The sequence below is a fragment of the Anthonomus grandis genome, chromosome 1 (assembly GCF_022605725.1).
Source record: "Anthonomus grandis grandis chromosome 1, icAntGran1.3, whole genome shotgun sequence".
In the NCBI taxonomy this organism is placed as follows: Eukaryota; Metazoa; Arthropoda; class Insecta; order Coleoptera; family Curculionidae; genus Anthonomus; species Anthonomus grandis.
In genome coordinates, this window is record NC_065546.1 from 3,203,672 (window position 1) to 3,222,451 (window position 18,780).

The 18,780-nt window shown below is 31.6% G+C and overlaps 1 protein-coding gene across 2 annotated transcripts in view; it reads right to left on the reverse strand.

Annotated features, from left to right (window-relative positions):
* LOC126735869 (class A basic helix-loop-helix protein 15-like) overlaps window positions 1-18,780 on the reverse strand; it is a 127,269-nt gene that overhangs the window by 28,720 nt on the left and 79,769 nt on the right. For both annotated transcript variants that reach the window (XM_050439974.1, XM_050439966.1), the window contains one exon: window positions 14,357-14,536. In XM_050439974.1, the coding sequence (XP_050295931.1) occupies window positions 14,357-14,522 (166 nt within the window). In that variant the 5' untranslated portion in view covers window positions 14,523-14,536. The remainder of the gene's footprint in view (window positions 1-14,356; window positions 14,537-18,780) is intronic.

Genomic DNA, 18,780 nt, shown 5'->3' on the forward strand with positions numbered 1-18,780 from the left:
AGATTTAAATGTTCCGATTAAGTGTTATTCAATAACTTTTGGAAGAATTCGCAATCTTACATTGTTTGATTATAGTATAGGTTCCACTATTTTGTCTCATGCTGAAAAGTTAGTTCAGAAAGCGTATAGAAATCTAGGATTTATAACTAGATGCAGTCAAGACTTCTCATGCTCTGTACTGTTCGTTAGTCCGTTCTGGTTTGGAGTATGCTAGTCCCGTATGGTTTCCATTTTATAAAACGCATATTGAAAATATTAAGTCCAAAATAAATTCTTAAGAAATTGTTCTTTTAAACTTAAGGTTGCATTAGCTAATGGTCATACTGATTACAAGTCGGTCATGTCAGTTCTCTCTTTGGACTCACTTGAGTTAACGCGTAATAATAATTCAGACTTGTGTTTTATTTTTAAATTAATATCTGGCATGACTGATTGTGATTAATTTTTAAATAGGCTGCATTTTCGGGCGCAAAAATTGACTAGACTGAAAAAACTCTTCTATGTAGATTTTGATAGTAGTTCTTATGGACAGCATAATCCTATAACTAGAATGCAACGTTCTTTCGATAGGTTGCACGTTTCTTTTAGCAGTTTTAGGAGTTCTCTTAAATTAATTAATGAATTAGTGACTCGTTACTTTAACAGGTTTCTTTAAATTAATTTATAACTTTGATTGATTTATGTCTTACTATTATCTAGCTTAAGATGTATTATTATTAGTATCTTTTGTGTTATTTTATTTTTGAAAAATTGGTGGATATCGTTAAATAAATAAAAAATAAATAATGAATGTTTTAGTTATAAAAAACACAATTTAAAAATAGAAAATAGTCTTAAAAAAATTAATTAAACAAAGCAAAATAATCGAAAAGTCAGATCTTGAAAATTTAATTATATTTTTAAATTATAATGCAATTTGACAAACAAAAAATTAAACAAACTAAATTGAAGGCTAACTTGTTAATTGTTTCAGCATTTAGGCCATCATCACACTAAAATATAACAATTATGATTTGTGTGCGTGTGTGTGTAGTCTTATATTTCAGTCTAATGATGCCCTAAATAAAAGTACAATGCATAGGCATTCTGGAAAATAACATGGGATGCTGTAGTATTTAAAAGAACCTTAAAACAAACATTATAAATGAACATGAATGAATCTCAGAAGACTTAAAGATTCAGTAAGATGTCACAGAAATACCTTACAGAATATTCCCCGGATCTTCTATACATGCGTTATTGAGTACTAATAACTTGAAGCATTTTAAAAAAACCATGTAGAAGGTGGTGAGCATTTGGTGAGTATATCATTAATATAAGTAAATTTTTAGCAAATTGTATTTTCAAGGCTGTCTCTTTTTTACTTGTACTTTCCCTTCTCGCTCCACGTATATCACAAAATCTGTTCATCTAGCTAGAACCTTGACCTATAAATTTTTAAGTTCATTAGAATATTGTCGCGCTATTTTTGGAACCCGGACCCTACTTAATTCATTATATAACCAGTATATATACTACCACTGTTTATCTCTATATATTTTTGTTTCACATATCAAATAAAAACATACTAAATAACCCAGTTTATTGAGCATTTCACTGTAAATGATCCAGTAATGCACGTATTCAAATGAGTAATTATAATTCTCTCGTCATATAGTTTGGGTGGTTTTGTATTAGGTCTGCCACATTAATATTCATTATATCGGCCAGTTTCCTTTAAATTTACATTCGTAAGTCATAAATTTGTTAACAGTTAACATTTTCGATAAATTATTTAAATTACTTTCAATCCAGTTTCAGAAATCATTTTCAAATTATATCAATTTAATTTTGAAGTTTTATAATGTCACATCAATTAAATATGCTAAACTATGGAATTGTTTTGTTTTTATACTTTTATCAATGGAAATTTTTCTTGCATTTATTTTGTCCAATTTAGCTGTTTTTTAAATTAGAGGTTGTAAAAATTTCATGCCATAACTCTCAATAGGTACTCTCAATCAATCAAACTCATATTCACCATTGGCCTTTGTTAATGCTAATAAAATGGCCATTTCAATCAAGCCATATCCAGTTGCGTATTTGGCCACTATGAAAAGAAAGAATTTTATTCGAATTTCAATTTAAACATGCCCGGTCTAATCGTATTTTTCGTGAAAACTCTTTTTCAATAAATGTTCAGTGTCCCGTGTAATACCGTTGTTCTGATAGGCAACTGATTCAATTACTATTACCCTTGTTTCTGTCGTAACTAGTTTTGTAATCCAATTTTCTGGTAGACACATTTTTCTTTTATATATGATACTTCTCTGCCAATGTAATGCTTTTACGGTGAAAAGGTCTAATGTACCATTTGGACTGAACTCGAGAAAAAAAAACAGAGTTTCTTTCAGTAATTTGACCAAAAACAAGTAGATTTTTGAAAAGTTAAAAAATTACCATTTAAAGATGGTTCCATTTTAGGATATTACAAGAGTAAAATAAGCCAAGGGTGATCTTCTTGTCGGACTGGTAGCCCACAAACAGCTTTACATCGGTGAAAGGAGGTGAAAATAAGTAATTGAATCTTCTTTTACGTCAAACAGGTAATAATATTCTTTAAATCCAGCATCCTAATACCGAAGGCTTTTTGAAAGAAGATTTTTTATGGTCTATTTAAATTATGATAAATTTCATTTATTTCATTTAAAAAAAAATTAATACCTATTTTGTATAACTAAAACTGGAAATTCCAGAAATTTTATCTGCCATTGTATCTATCTTATCGGTTATAGATATGCTTGAATTTCTTTGATTCTACTAATGGATCATGTGCTTTCTCGCATTTTTATGATATTGACCTGCTTTTGGATATTCAATTGTCCTTAAACATACCATTTAGAATTTCAAACATCTGACTTATACTAACATATCGTGTTATAATTAATATTAGTATATCTTTTTGAATTAAAGCTTCTTTGGGTTTGGATCTTTTTGTTTTATAGATTAAGGCGTTTCTCTTTTTTCCCTTTATGCCACAATTGTTAAGCTATTTAGAAGAGATGATGGCTTTAAATGTTCGACTTATACCTAGTTTAGCTGCAATATCAACAGAACAAATAAATAATGACTTTGGGGAATTTGGGGTTTTTGTTTTCTATTTCTCGCGAAATTATTTATGTGTTATTGAAAATGGATCCTCCATGTACTCTACTAGGGGTCAAGGGTAAGTTTTATTTTATGTATGTGTAAATAAACATTTTCCGCAATGATTACTAATTGAATCTTATAAATAATGTTCAAAGAAAATAGTACAGGTCATCGAACCCCTGATTTTGTAACCGCGTGTAAAATACGTTACTACATATGTTGTGTCCCTTATAAGGGACGCTAAGCGCTATGTTTCCTTTATTGCAGATTGACCTTAGCTCAACTAATGGACTGTTTAGAGGAGGATGACGACTTGCCGGAATCTAACATCTATATTTTACCTCCAGATGATGGAAATGAGACCGAAGTTGATAGCGACGAATCTGACGACGAGCATGCAGCGAATATAAATCACCTACCTCGCGGAATCCTACCTCAGGAATGTGAAATAACTTACGTAAATGACTCTGACGATTTTGACCCTGAAGATTTACTGTCCTTATCTGTCCTTCAGAAAAACCTAAAAGGCAATAACAATACAAAGCAACAAACAGTACGCGTACAAAGAATCAAGATGACGGGAGCCTGATCCTGATACTGGCCGAGTAAATACTAGTGACTGATTGTCTGATTGTCTGTAGCCCTAGTAAACCCTCACAGGATGCAAAAAATGTAACTACCCCGGCTGATTTACTAGTGAGTGAAGAAGATATCCCAAAAATATTACAAAACAGCATGCGTCGAAATCGGTTTGAGACTCTACTAAAGTATATTCACTTTAATGACAATTCAAAATTACCCCAAGACGACAGGCTTTATAGATAATCTAAACCTGAGTTTTAGAACACACAATAGCTTTGATGAGCATTTATCCCTTGACGAGAGCATGGTGCCATATTATGGAAAACATTATGCCAAGGGTCACATTCGGGGTAAGCCCATAAGATTTGGCTACAAAAATTGGGCTATTTGTTCGAGTAGCGGATTCATGTATGGTTTTGAGATTTATACCGGGAAACATCAAAACAAAGAAAAAGAAAAGAAATTTGGTTTGCGTGGAGATGTAATACTATCTTTACTAGAGCAAGTCGAATTACCTTCAGGTAAGGGTTATAAAATTTTTATGGATAATTTTATTACTTTACAGGCCTTCCTCTCTTTGACTATTTATCGAAAAATAATTATTGTGCACAGGCACAATAAGAGATACTCGTTTAGAGAAATGTCCGGTACAAACTAAGAAGGAATGAAATAATCAGCAAAGGGGAAGCTATAAGTATTATCGAAATGACACCAGCATGCTCGTACAATAGAAAGATAATAAAGTTGTTTCTGTTGCATCCAATGTTGAAACTAGAGATGTTACGGAATAGCTTTTCAATGTACCTGTTCCGACCTGTACCAGTTCCACCTATGAACCTATTCCAAAAACCTATTACAGCTCTAGCTTATTTTGACATAAATAAATTGAAACGTAACGGGGCGGGCCGACTGAGACCACAGGTTTTTGGATTTTTGCGGCACTTTGTTCTTTGCTATCGCTATTCGCTCCGAATAGTCCGAAGTTGACAGGGCGGCGGGTTTCATCTTAAATATTTATTTTTCTTGTGTATTTTATGTCTTTGATGAACACCAACGGACTTTAGACACACTTTTTAGGAAGTTTTTAATTTATCCTATTGACCCGTTTCTTGACTTCTTGTTGTTACTACCTAGTATTAGATTAGTAAGAAGTAGAAAGCAGATCGAACTATAGTAATATTTGTGCAATCTCGGGAACTATATTCGTTTTTAAATTCTTGGTATTTTTCAGTAAGTAGCCTTTTTAATTGGGTACTATAATATAATAATTTTAGTTATTAATAAATATGAATAGAAAAACCAGTGCGTTTTGGGAGTTTTTTTCTATCACAGATGGCACTAAACAAATTGCAAAATGTAATATCTGTAAAACACTTATGTCTTATAAGACCACCGTATCAAACCTAAAAAAACACATGATTAGAAAACATCCTACTGTGGAACTTTTTCAAGAAAATGCACCAAAGTGTAATGATAACAAGGACAATACTATTCAATGTATAAATAAAAATGATGTTGATATAAAAGAAGATAATGATATGGCGACCACATCAACACGGCAGGTAAGTCTTGATTATACACTATAATAGGTAGACAATAAAAACTATTCTTTTAAAATATCATTATCTAATTGAATTCCTTAATTTATTTCAAACTAATTATTTAGTGCAGGTTTTTTTTATATAAAAGTTAAATAATTATAACTTATAATAAATTATAAAACTTACTTGCAATAAAAGAATTTTTATTGTATTTATTTTAAGTATTTTTTTTTTAAATAATTTACATCGCATTTAAAAAATCATTTTTTACTTTTTTGCTATCAGTATATTTTTTTAAAGGTTCATTTGGCGTCGGATGCTAACACTAACTGCGTCTACCTCCAGTATGACCGTGTACCAAATACCGAAACATACCAGAAACCAAAAAACTATCGCAAGTCAGTCCAAAATTTCCTCATTTGTGCCCAAAAAGATCAATGCAGCTTCCAAGAAAAAATTGACGATCTGCTACTGAAATTGTTTTATAAAGAATTTCAACCATTTAGTATAGTTGAGGATGAAGGGTTTCGACAATACACGCAGGCCCTTAATCCCCCTTATCGACTACCAAGTAGGCAGGTGATTTCCCGAACGTTAGTGCCAAGTTGCTATGAACAATGTGTGGTTGAATGCAGAAAGCGAGTTAAAGATATAAAAGCAGTCTCACTGACAACCGATTGTTGGACTTCTGCAAATAACGAGAGCTATATGGGAGTAACAATTCACTTTATTAATGAAAATTTTGCTCTTCAGACAATGCTCTTAAAATCTGCCATATTCCATGACTCCCATACAAGTGCCAACCTAGCTGGGGAATTAAAAACGATCACACAGGAATGGGGCGTTGAAAAAAAGATAATATTAGCAATATCTGATAATGCGGCTAATGTAAAATGTGCCATTACGAATGGGCTAGGATGGAATTTTTTTGGATGTTATGGTCATACCTTAAATTTGATCGTACGCGATTCGCTCAACGAGGTAGCGGTAGCAGGAATTCTCGAAAAAGTGAAAACCGTTGTTTCACATTTTAAAAGAAGCTCGAAAGCAACCTTAAAATGAAAAACTTTTCAGGAGAATATTGGCATAAAAACCCCTAAAAACATCCTTTAAGATGTTGTAACAAGGTGGAACTCCACATACTATATGATTGAACGGTTTATAGAATTAGAAGAAGCTATACGAAGCACTATAGCTCTACTAGACACAGACCTGCCCCAACTTACATTAGATGAATGGGTCATGCTAAAAGAATTAAAAGAAATCCTGGAGCCATTTGAGGATGCAACTAAAGTTATAAGTGGACAACAATATCTTGTAGCTTCTTTAGTTATAGTCCTTACAAATGGTTTTTTAGATGTATGTAGTGAACTTTCTAAAATTGAAATGTCCACAACTTCCAAGATCATAATAAAAAAACTGCAGCATGGACTTCGAAACCAATTCGAAAACGTGGAATATAGCGAATTCATGAGCAGTTACCACATATTTAGATCCACGCTTTAAGACTCTGCTATTTAAAAATCCCAATGCGTTAGAAAGGGTAAAAAAGAATGTAGTACAAGAATTGAGCGATAACATTTTTAAAAAAGACTCAGTAAAAATATCTGAAATCTCACCATCCACCAGTAATGCAGAAGAGAATATAAAAAAAAGCCAACATTGTCAGTATGGTCCACTTTTGATAAAATTACTTCCCAAAATGAAACTGGAATACCTACTAAAAATTCTACCTCTAAGGCGATTTTAGAAATCCAGAGATACATAGAAGACACCATTTTAGATAGGAAAAAGGACCCCTTGAAGTGGTGGAGGGAACATGCATATATGTATCCTAATTTAAGTGCACTGGCCAGAGAAAAACTATGTGCTGTAGCGACCTCAGTACCATGCGAAAGTTTATTTTCGAAGGCAGGCCAAATATTAAGTGACCGTCGACGTCGTCGCCTTAAATCAAAAAATATCGAAAAATTATTATTTTTAAACTTTAATGCAAAATTTTGTAAATAGAAACGTTTATATACCTATTTCTAAAAAAAAACTTTCGCTTTAATGTGTTAAAACTAATTTTTTTTAGAATATCCTTGTTTTTGTTGCAGTATATTTTATATTAATAAAATAGACAAATTATATAAAAAACTATGATGACTCTAACATTGAAATATCTGATGATGAAGAAGAAATTCAAATTATGGATAATTTATTGGCAAGAGAAGAAGAAATAATGAATGAAGAACTAGTAAGCAGCAGTGAGGAGGAAGAAGAAGAAGATAGAATTCCTCTTAGTGTCCTGAGAGAAAACTTAAAGATGACCAAGCAATCTGTGGATCCTTTAAAGCGAAAGTCTTGGAGAAGAGATGATACTTTTGCACCTCCAAATTTTGAAGGCCTCTCTAGTGAATGCAGCGCAGAACTCCGGTATGATTGGACTGCAAAATCGTATTTAGCCATGTACTTTGAAGATGAGTTATTCCAAAAAGTGTGTGATTGCACAAATGCAAGATACCTTAGACTTAAAGGAGTATCTCTTAAATTGACTCTTAATGAGATTAAAAATTTTTTTGGAATAGTTTCTTTGATGTCCTGTCTAAAATATCCCAAAATCAGAATGTACTGGGCAAAAACCACTAAAGTTTCAGCTATTGCAGACACAATGACTCGAAATAAGTTTTTTACTATAAGAAGTAACCTTAAAAAGGGTCATTGATGGCAGCATCGCTGAAGAGGTACACAAGTTTGACAAATTTTGGAAAGTACGTCCTAATATAAAAGCAGTATGGCAGGGGTGTTTGCAGCTACCTAGAGAGAAAGTGGTTGCTGTAGATGAATAGATGATCCCATTTACAGGGACTTGTAAAATGAAGCAGTTCGTTAGAGGAAAGCCAAATCCAGAGGGCTTGAAAAATTTTGTTGTTGCTGCCCCTGATGGTCTTGTCGTAGACTTTGAATTATATCAAGGAAAATATATTTTTCCAGATGATTCTGTAAAACGACTTGGTGTTGAACCTTCTGCTGTTGTTCGCCTTGGAAGGACATTAATTCCTGGAAGTCATGTGTATAGGTATTTCACGACAATACCACTTCTCGAATATCTTCGTCAACAAGAGAATTATTGTACTGGAACCATTATGAAATCTCGTGTACCAGCGGCAGCAAATTCAACTTTAGAAAAAATTATGGCCAAGATAGGTAGAGGCAGCTCGGAACAAATTGTAAGACAAGATGGCGAAATAGTAGTTGTATAATGGTATGATCTGAAATCTGTACTTTTGGCATCTACTGCTCTAGGAATTCAACCTAGCAAAGAGTGTAAAAGGTGGTCTAAAAAAGACTCTAAATACATTCAGGTTAAAAGACCTTACGTTGTTGCTCATCTCATGGATTTTTTATCAAAGAGATAAGAAAATATTTAAAATCCTTCCACGCAAAATACAACAATATTCAGATTTTAAAATCGAAATTGCCACTCAACTTTTGACAAATACACCTAACCCACAAAGTGAATCTCAAGAAAACATCCGAGGTGTAGGTACTAGAAGAAATCCTGAAGAAAACACCGTCATCGTCATTAGGCACCGAAAGAAAACGGAAACAACACTTTCCAAAAATTGCCACAGACTTAAAAAATTCTGTTAGATGTAAAAATGACTTTTGTGCCAAAAAAACCAAGTTTTTTTGTAATACATGCAACAGATTTTTGTGCATTACTGGCAACAGAAGCTGTTTCATGGAGTTACATAGCAAATAAATTTAAGTTTACATTTATTTTCTGCGTTTTCATAGGCTTAGACTGAAATGTTATTAAAAAAAAAATTATATATTAGGAATTTTTGTTTGGGTTAAGACCCAATGTCCATTTTAATGGACGTCATGTATGTGTCAAAGTAAGAAAAAAATAAAAAAGTTATTAGTAAACAATGTTTATTTATGTATTTTTTATTATATTTAAAAGCCTCACAATCCTAACTTAACAAAAACATGTCCGGGTCCCAGGAGGATAAATTGAATGAACGAATTTTAAATTTAATGGGATTTTTTGTATTTTAAATTTTAAGCTCCTTATTAATTAACATGTTTTACAGATCGGTTGGAAAGTATAATTATAAAGAAATTTAATAATGAGTTATTTACCTCCGTGCTTCCGTCCTTTCTTTTCCGTCGTTTCATCACTACTCGATTCTGCGAAATCATCTGCTTTTCCATTCAAATTTTGAATTGCGCCAGTTTCTTTTAATAAATGTATTCTTTAGGAGAATTTTTAATTAATTAAGGTAATATGTTTTAACCTTTAAAAGCTTTTTGATTACTTTTAAGTGTTTCTGTTAATTATGAATTTTTCTAGGCAAGTGAAGGCTATTATTAATTTACCCTTGTCCGTTAATGTATCTTTTTGGGCATTATAAGTTACTACAATTTTTAAAAGATTGTGGTTGATTTAACATATGACTTTAAAGTTTCCACTACGGTTTTCTCAAAGTAATAAATAGTAACTATTTTACTTGTTTTAGGTAACTACATACCTTGAATATGAAATCTTGAAAAAACAGATGAATTTTTCGCAAACACTTAAAGTTATTTTTAAACTGTTCAAAAGAGATAATTTTTTCTATTTTTGCTTTTCAGGAAGTTGACCTTTTTTCAGTTCTTAATATAATTGAAGTTCCTCTGGTTTTTCGCTAGTTGAAGGTTAGTTCTTTACACTCATTGGGCATTAGAAACATTTTTAAAATCATTAAATGTAGATTGATTGATAGGAACAGTAATTTTTCGACTAAGCAAAACGCCTATTGCAAATTTAATATAATTTATTGCATGGTATACTTTAAGACCCTTAATAATTAATATGTTGTACGGATCAGTTGGAAAGTACCTGTAATTAGGAACGAAACTTAATAATGGATTATTTACCTCCGTGCTTCCGTGATTTCGTCAATACTCGATGGGTCCATTATCTCAAATTGGTAAAAGTGAATAGTTTCTACTGATGACCAGTGAAAACTATTCTATTTGTTTCAAGTAACTATAGTCTTTTATGCTTTTTAATTAATCAGTTATATCCATAGGCATTCGAAAATTAATTTGTAACTCTTTGATAGATGTGTAAAAAAAAAATCAAGTCATCAATTTGATCAACATCACAATTTTTTCGATTTTTTTAGGAAATTGAATTTCTCCTGTCGATGAAGTTTTTTTTGATGTTGCTTATTACTTGAAGTCATTTTTAAGTGCTCAGGAATTAGAAAAATTTGTTTAGTTCTTAGAGGCAGATTATTTCTAATTAAAATAATGCTTTTAATGACGTTACGTACAGTGGCTAAAATCGTTTTTAGGACTTTCAAAATAGATAAAATTTGACAATTTTTTAAAGTAGTCAAACCCAATTTACTTTCATGCATTTAAGGTTTTACAAAGTTTAGGCATTATAGGCAACCTTTGAGGCGTCACTTTGTATACAGCCTTGTATACACTCCTTTATAGCCAACGAAGTTCTTAATTTCCAACAATATCAGTTAAGCCTTAATTCGGATCTTCTTGGGAATTTCATATAAATTAACGCAAACATTCATGGAATATACGGGCAATCTAATGTCTAAAATCTCAAACTTTATATATACGCTCATAAAAGACTTAACACCAATGGTACATTAATTATGATTTATTGCATTCTGTACTTTAAGAATCTTAATAATTAATATGTTATAACCGCGAATGAAATTTAGTAATAAATTATTTTCCTTCGTACTTTCGCCGTTTCTATCCTGTTGTTTTATCACTTCTCAATTCTGTGGGCTCATCTCTTTTTCATTTAAATTTTGAATAATGCCAATTTCTTTTAATACATTTTATTTTTCATTGTATTTTAAATTTAAATGTGTTTGTTTCTTACTTTTTAGTAGGTCTTCTATTTTTCTTCCTTCGTTCGTTTGTGTTTCATTTTAATAGTTGTGCTGTTTTCTTACTTTTTAGTTGTTCTTCTCATTATTTATTTTTCCTGGCAGAATTAAAAGCTGTGATTAACTTATAATTTTTTTATTAGTGTGGTTATATTCATCTATTCCTTAATATGACTTTACGTGATAAGACAAAAATTAAATTTTTTTTATTTCTCAGGTCCTTCATCTCAAGTTAGTAAAGGTGAAATAGTTTTCACTTCTGCTTTTTTCGACCAATTACAATAAGTTTAATTATTTCAAATAATTATAAATAATTTATAATAAATCAGTCACATTTTTAGGTTTTTAACTCTGATAGACATTTTTATGGAAAAAGATCAAATTGAGTCCAAGTTCAGATCATTCCTTTCAGGCAGTTAATAATTTTGAAAACTTTCAATCCAGACGATTTTTTCTATTTTTTGCTGAAAATTGAAACTATGTTACATTTTCATTTAACTAAAAGAATTCATTGAAAGAAATATTTTCTTATATCAAAGTTTATTAGTTCAGGCATTAGATGTATCAATCCAGTTTCATGTTCATCAGGTCATTCTGGTTTGACCAATTAGATTTTTAATTTCCTAAATCAGTCAAATCTTTTTAGAAAGTCCATATAAGCTATTGAACACATTCATGGAATATTCAGGAAAGCTAATATATGAGTATTAAAAACACAGTTCAAGCATTAGATGTATATTCAATAATGAAAGCTTAAGGTTAACTTAATCGTGAACCGATTTAAAAAAATAATCTGATATATTCCATTCTATACTTTAAGATCTATTAACAATTTTCAACCTCTTACTTTATTATTTTTGGTGATTTTAATGTTCCGGATGCTCTCCGGAATATAATGAGTTAGGAACTATTGTTATATCCCCACCTAACTCAAGTGGGTTAATAATTGGGGAATTTTATTCTTATCTTAACTTTTTTCAATGGAACTTTGTGCCAAATGATAGAAATACTTTTCCTCATTTTACAAATAGGAATGATCTAGTGGTGAGTGAAGCTATTGACTGTGTTTTTGATAAATCTGTCTATCATAAGCCTTATCATTTCGAATTAACTTTTAACAATGGTAAAGAAAAAACTATAAATTTTGTACAGTTTTTTTATGACTTTAGAAATGCAAATTATTTGGCTGTTAATAGCTAGCTAATAGCTATTTGTGTGGAGTTAATTGGGAGCTTGTTTTGAATGTAATTGGGGTTTCAGAATTTTATTATATTGAACATGGCTGTAGCTTTGTTTGTGCCTCTTAATAAATTTAAAACCTCATCGTTTCCCAGTTGGTTTTCGAGGAAGTTAAAGTAACAAAAGAAAATTTCACATAAGAAATATCAGTTTAGTTATATTGTTGCAGACTACGAAGTCTTTTCAGATCTAGGTACAAAACTCTAACGGAGGCTTGTTTGGTATAAATTTAATAACAGAAGACCAACAAATAGGCTTCCTGATTTGATAAACTATAATAATGGGGAGTTTGCTGGTTATGAACAAATTGCAGAGGGGTTTGCTCAATTTTTTTCCACTGTCTATAATTGAGATAATGTCTTACCTTCTCGGCAGGCTGGTGTGAACAGGACTATTCCTAATCCTAAATCATCTGTTAGATTAATTTTTGATAAAATCTTTTAATTACTTCTTAAACTCAGTATTGGTCCTGATGGTATACTTAATTCTTTATTGAGAAAATGTGTATGTGTCCCTTTTATAGGTTGTAAGAAAATTGGTAAATGTACTTGACATTTTAATATGTTTTAAGTTATTCATAAATATGTTACTTAAAAGCGGTGGTAAACACGACTCCATAGCTAGGCCATTATTTTGCTTATATGTTTTATTGCTAAATCTGAAAAATTCTGGCCTGAGAATAGAAGAAAGAGCAGTAACTAACTTAGGGAGACAGCTACAGCGCAACATTTTATGAACTAAGCTAATACAGTCATCTGAGGGGATACTGGGACAAAAATTTTTGAATTTAAAATGGAATTATGTTTAGGGTAAGATTTTTGAGGGAATAGCAAAATCAATGGATTTTTTTACGGAATAGGTTTACTCGAAAAAATCGAAATATCTCAGAAAAAATAGGATAACTTGTAGACCGGGGAAACAATAAAAGACACAATCGGCTTAATCGGATTTATAAACTTTACTTTTTGGGGTGTTATATAAACATAAACTTACCAATAATTTAATCCATGCAACTAAAACATCCAAGAACTTTAGATGTCTCTCATTTCTTGGTGAAATCTCATAGGGCTTAGTCAAGTTTTTTAAGAAGTTGAATGTCTCAATTAAAAACGACAAAAAAAACTCTAAAGAGAAATATCATCCAAGCAAAAGACAAAGATCATATCTAATGATCATAGACTTGACAGGTTTTCCATCCCAGCGGAAACTCAGTTTTATTACGCCTATATTTAAATGCGGTGCTGCTATTAAAATAATCAATTACAGGAGTGTGTGCGTACAGTCTGCCATTCCAATACTTCTGGACAGTCTTATTTATGACCAAATTAATTTTTATTGTAAAGAACTTCTGTTAAGTGAACAACATGGCTTCAGTCGTGGCAAGTCTGCTATTACAAACTTGTTGTTATATCAGGGTGCTCTGTTTAATGCTTTGGAGAGCATTATTGCATTTTAAGAGTCTTATTAAAAATTTGTAGGATTTTACTTTTTTGAAATAATTTTGCTCCATGATTAGTAATTTGAAGTACATCTGATCATTGTCATTGATAATAATATATCTTGTTTTTTTTTAGCTAATTTTGCAATGTCACTGATTATTATTACTATACTTGTAAAACAGTTTAGTTATTCTTGTTACTAAGAATTAGTCTAATAATTATTGTTAATTAATAATATAATTAATAATTTTTAGAAATATTTATATTTTTCGTAATAGGATTGATCCCGTGTGTTGATTAAATACATTACATTAATTACAGTCTCGATTTCATATTTTATTTTAAATACGTGAATAAGTCTATTGTCTTCTTCTTTTCAATTTTTGAGCGTGTGAGATAAAAAATTCTACATTGATTTTTGCTACAAGTGACGTAACACCCAATATAAAAAGTAACTCATTACATTAATTTTTATTGTACGGATCAGTTGAAAGGTACCAATTCCGAACGAGATTTGATAATAAATGTTTACCTCCGTGCTTCCGCCGTTTCTTCCCCGTCGTTTCATCACTACTTGATTCTGTGAGATCATCTGCTCTTCCATTTAAATTTGAATTGTGTTTTAGTTCCATTTCGACTTCTACTTCGACGTCTTCTTCTTCGTCTTGCCAAGGAGCCGTCATTTCCAATGAGCGCATTCTCTCACTTTACACTGCAACAAAAATATGAATTTAGTATTTATAAAACAGTGACTGCTTGTTAGACCTCTATAAGAACCTTGAGCATTCGATTATCATGCAATATTGGAGACATAAAAGATCGTAATACTACGTATTTACGATATAGCCGAATGGAGTGACCCATATCTCTTAATATTCCGCCTAGAATGGTACATTTTAATGGTTCGACATGAAGCTTTTATCACGATTTAGCCTTCTTATAGCACCACGAGTATAAATCAATTATTCCCGGTTTAAATGTTATTCAAAATTATGTGTTGCAACACGTTATTGCTCGATGCCATTCTTGCAACGAGCTGCAAAACGTATTTACTTTCCAAGTGAAAGATATTCTGTAATTCTGTAACAGTCGTGCGACAGAAGAAATAAAATACATAATCGCTTTCACAAAAACCTCGCTGTTAGGTTAAGATCCGTAACGCGGCGGCGACGAGACGTGATAGGACAGATATAGATCCTGCTTTGACATTACATGGTCATGAATTAAAATTAATCGTTGTTTTTCTTTACTTTTCTACGTGTTACGAAATTGTTCTGGTTCTTTAACTTTCTGCTTAAAAAAAGTGCTGAATTTACCCCGGTAACGCGAATTTATTTCAGTCAAAAAATTGCCAATTTATTGTTCCTATTATCGTCAGTTATTTTTTTATCTCGGTTATCTTAATTATACAGGGTGTTTTTTATATATTGCGACAAAATTCAGGAACGTGTTCTTTGGACAAAAATTCGCAAAAAAGTTCCTATAAACATAGGTCCTAAACCTTTTAGATTTTGAGCTACAGGATGGTAAAGTTTTAACAAAAAAATGATTTTTTTTCGATAACTCAAATACCCCTGTAGATATTTATCCAAAGATTGGTATGCGGGGTCTGTGTATACAGAGCCATACACCAACATACTTTTAACATTTTTATGTTCTCCAGTGGCGTGTGTGCAGGTTTTCCGCTGAATACTTTTATAAAGAAAAATGGTACGCCACTGGTTCTTCTTGTATTAAAAAATATTTTTTAAATTCCCCGTTTTATTTGCAACATTTTTGATCCCTTAAACTTTGTCCGTTAGAAGCACGGTTTTCGCACAAAAAATTAAAAACCATGGACATGTTGCTCAGATTTGATTAGACTTTTCTTTTCTTAGCATATATGGTTATAAAAAATAAATATTCGAGTAAAATACAAAAATTTAAAAAATAGTCCGAAGAAAGTTCAAAAGTATAAAAAAATAATAATGGAAAATAATTTAGTGTTATGGTAATACCAGAACTCATATTTGTAGCTATATTAATCAAAAAACAGACATCAGTAATTATAGATTAATGGTTAGAGTACTTTCTAAGCTTTTTCTATACTCTAGTCATTTATAGCCACTTTTTGCATAAAAAATAGTAAGTCATATTTTGGCCAAAATTCATCTATTAAATAGGCCATTATCAAACTACTACTTAAAATTTTTTTGCCCAATTCCAATATTAAAATATGGAAAAATGTCGATAAGCTAATGGCGAAATTGTGATTAAACATGGATTGTGTAAACATTTTTTTTATAAAAAATATGTTCGTTAAAATAACTAAACATCCACACTGCAACGGCGATAAGCTTCAGTTAAAATGTAAAAAATGTAAGCAAAAGATAATAAACTCATACGTGCACGTAATTTACGTACAAATGTATAATTAAGTTTTCAATTTAAAAATTTATGATATGGCAATCTTTAATATAAAGCCTCTGGAGTCGACACATACGAGTTAGTTAAACATAAAGTAAATTAGAAGCGAGAGCCGGGATAATTCTGTAATATCAAAAACCCTTTGCCTGGAGGGGTTGGATTATAAACTTTGTGTAAAAAATATAATATGCAGTCAAAGTAACCAACGCTATTAAATACAGTAAAATCCTTTTTCACATATTGTACAGCCACGTACCAACATAATAAATTTACACGCTAATGAACGTCTTTAACTAAAATTTGTAAACTGGCTTGAGGTGTATATGAATTGAATTTTATCAATTTAAATTAGCTTATGGACCTATTATTGCAAGATAATTTTCTTAACCCTTTGGAACCCAATTTTATTTTTAATGATTTAAAGGTTGTTTTTGCGACTTATGGTATTTTAAGAGATCATTTGACAATATATACTAGTTAAAATTAAAAAAAATATATACAGGGAGAGCAAAAAATTGTGGGACAAATATATCCCAGCGGGATTTTTAGGTGGGTTATATATATATCCTTAGGGGCCAAAAAAACACATTTTTGTATTTCAAAATTTTTATTTTTTTTATCCACAAAAAGACAACCCGCAAAGGTAAGTATTTTAGGACGAATGAAAGCACAAAACAATGCTTGCACAACTCTGTATCGCACATTGCACAAATAGTAGTGGTTCTACGTTCGGAAAATTCAGCCTATTCCAGATAGAAGCGAGAGGAAGCAGGGAAACACTCATCTACCAGTATTTACCAAACACGGCCAGAAATCCAGATCAAAATGTCGATATCCGAAATGTGGTAAATTAACATTTGCTAAGTGTGCCTCATGTGAAGTATATCATTGCTGCTCCATTGAGCGAAACTGTTTTGCTCTTTATCACCAATAAAGTTTTTTTTTTTAAACTTTTTTTGTATTTATTTAAACCCAAGGTATCAAATATGATACCTTACTTTTTACAGTAAAAAACAAAAAAACAATTTTTTTTTGATATTTTGTTGTTTTTTGGGCCCAACACTTTACAAAAAAGTACGTGTTTTAAAACTATATGTTTTCATTTCACCTTGGGTCTGAGGAGGTTATAAACGTTTTTTTGCGAATTTTGGTTATTAGAGATTTCCAAAATAGCTTTGTCATATTTTTCAGCATCTTCTTGTGCGAGATTACCAGTTATGGATTTTATAATAAATGGAACCTAAACCGTTGATAAGTCCACGTTTGTTTCGGTTGTTATAAGAGCGTATGGGGCTCTCCCGCAGTGGAGTTTTCGCACAAAATTCGGACCGGTCGGACAAAAGTGTTTATAACTTTGGTTGTATTTGGGTTAGAGAAACGGTGTTTACCTTTTTATAATCTAGAAATACGAGGCTTTAATTTGATTATTTTCAAATTTTCATTGGTTTTTTTGTGTAGGACTAGGACGCCTTCAAAGTCAAAAAAAATTTTTTCTTCGATTTTGGTCAAGGGAATTCGATACAGGTCGCAACGGTTTCTTGAATATTATAAAATTTAACAGATCGATTAGAGTTAATGAGGACTTTATCTGTATAGTTTTTGGTTATTCTCAGCACACGGGAAGTATTTTTTTTAACGCTCAAAGTTTCAGACATGTATGATATTCCAGCCCCTCTGACGGTTTAACGGTGTTTTTCCGGAAATAATGACTTACAGTACTTTTTTTTTCCAGCCTTACAAACTTTTTAGAGGCACCCGCTAGAGTCAAATGGCTTATGGGCGGTTTGTAGCGTGTGATAAGCAGAATCTTTTGCAATTTCAACAGTACTTCTAAGTAAAACCGTTTTTGACTTATGAATTTTTTAAGATTTTTTTACTTTGGAAATTAATTGTGCGCACCCAGTATGTGATAGAAAAACCAAAACCAATCGAGCAGATGCGCCATTCATTTTACTATGACATACTAAAACTTCATTTTTTCGCTATTTTTACAAGTACCCTAGTAATTTTTTTTCAAAAAAGTCCCAAGTACGAAAAATCGCTAAAAATCTACCCACACAAGAGCGACGTTCGAGTCACCTATGACCGGTGTTATGGCCGGCGCCTCCATGGCAACGAAAACGGCGATTTTCGCCGAAAAAAGACCCTTTTTATAATCGAAATTTATCTATTAAAACCGACTGGAATCACTCCAGAATTGATGTTAAACTGTTCCTAAAGCTTTATACTATTTTTCCATGTACAAATCATAAGGCAAAAACCTTTTTTTATGCCCGAAATCATCGTCTGAAAATGGTCGATTTTGACGTCTATGCCCAATTTTAATGGCGGCGGTTTTGACAACATGGCGTCAAAGTGGATGAATCGGCTCGGACTTGCTTCCTAATTTCATTGATAAAATGCTTAAAATAGCTCAGAACTTCCTGAAATTGGTATTGAATTATTTAAGAGACTCTGGAGAATCCGAATATGCGCATATCTTTTACCAAATCGGGTTCTTTTAGCCGTGATAATTCGGCAACCTTTGACGTTTTAGTACTTGCCGTGTAT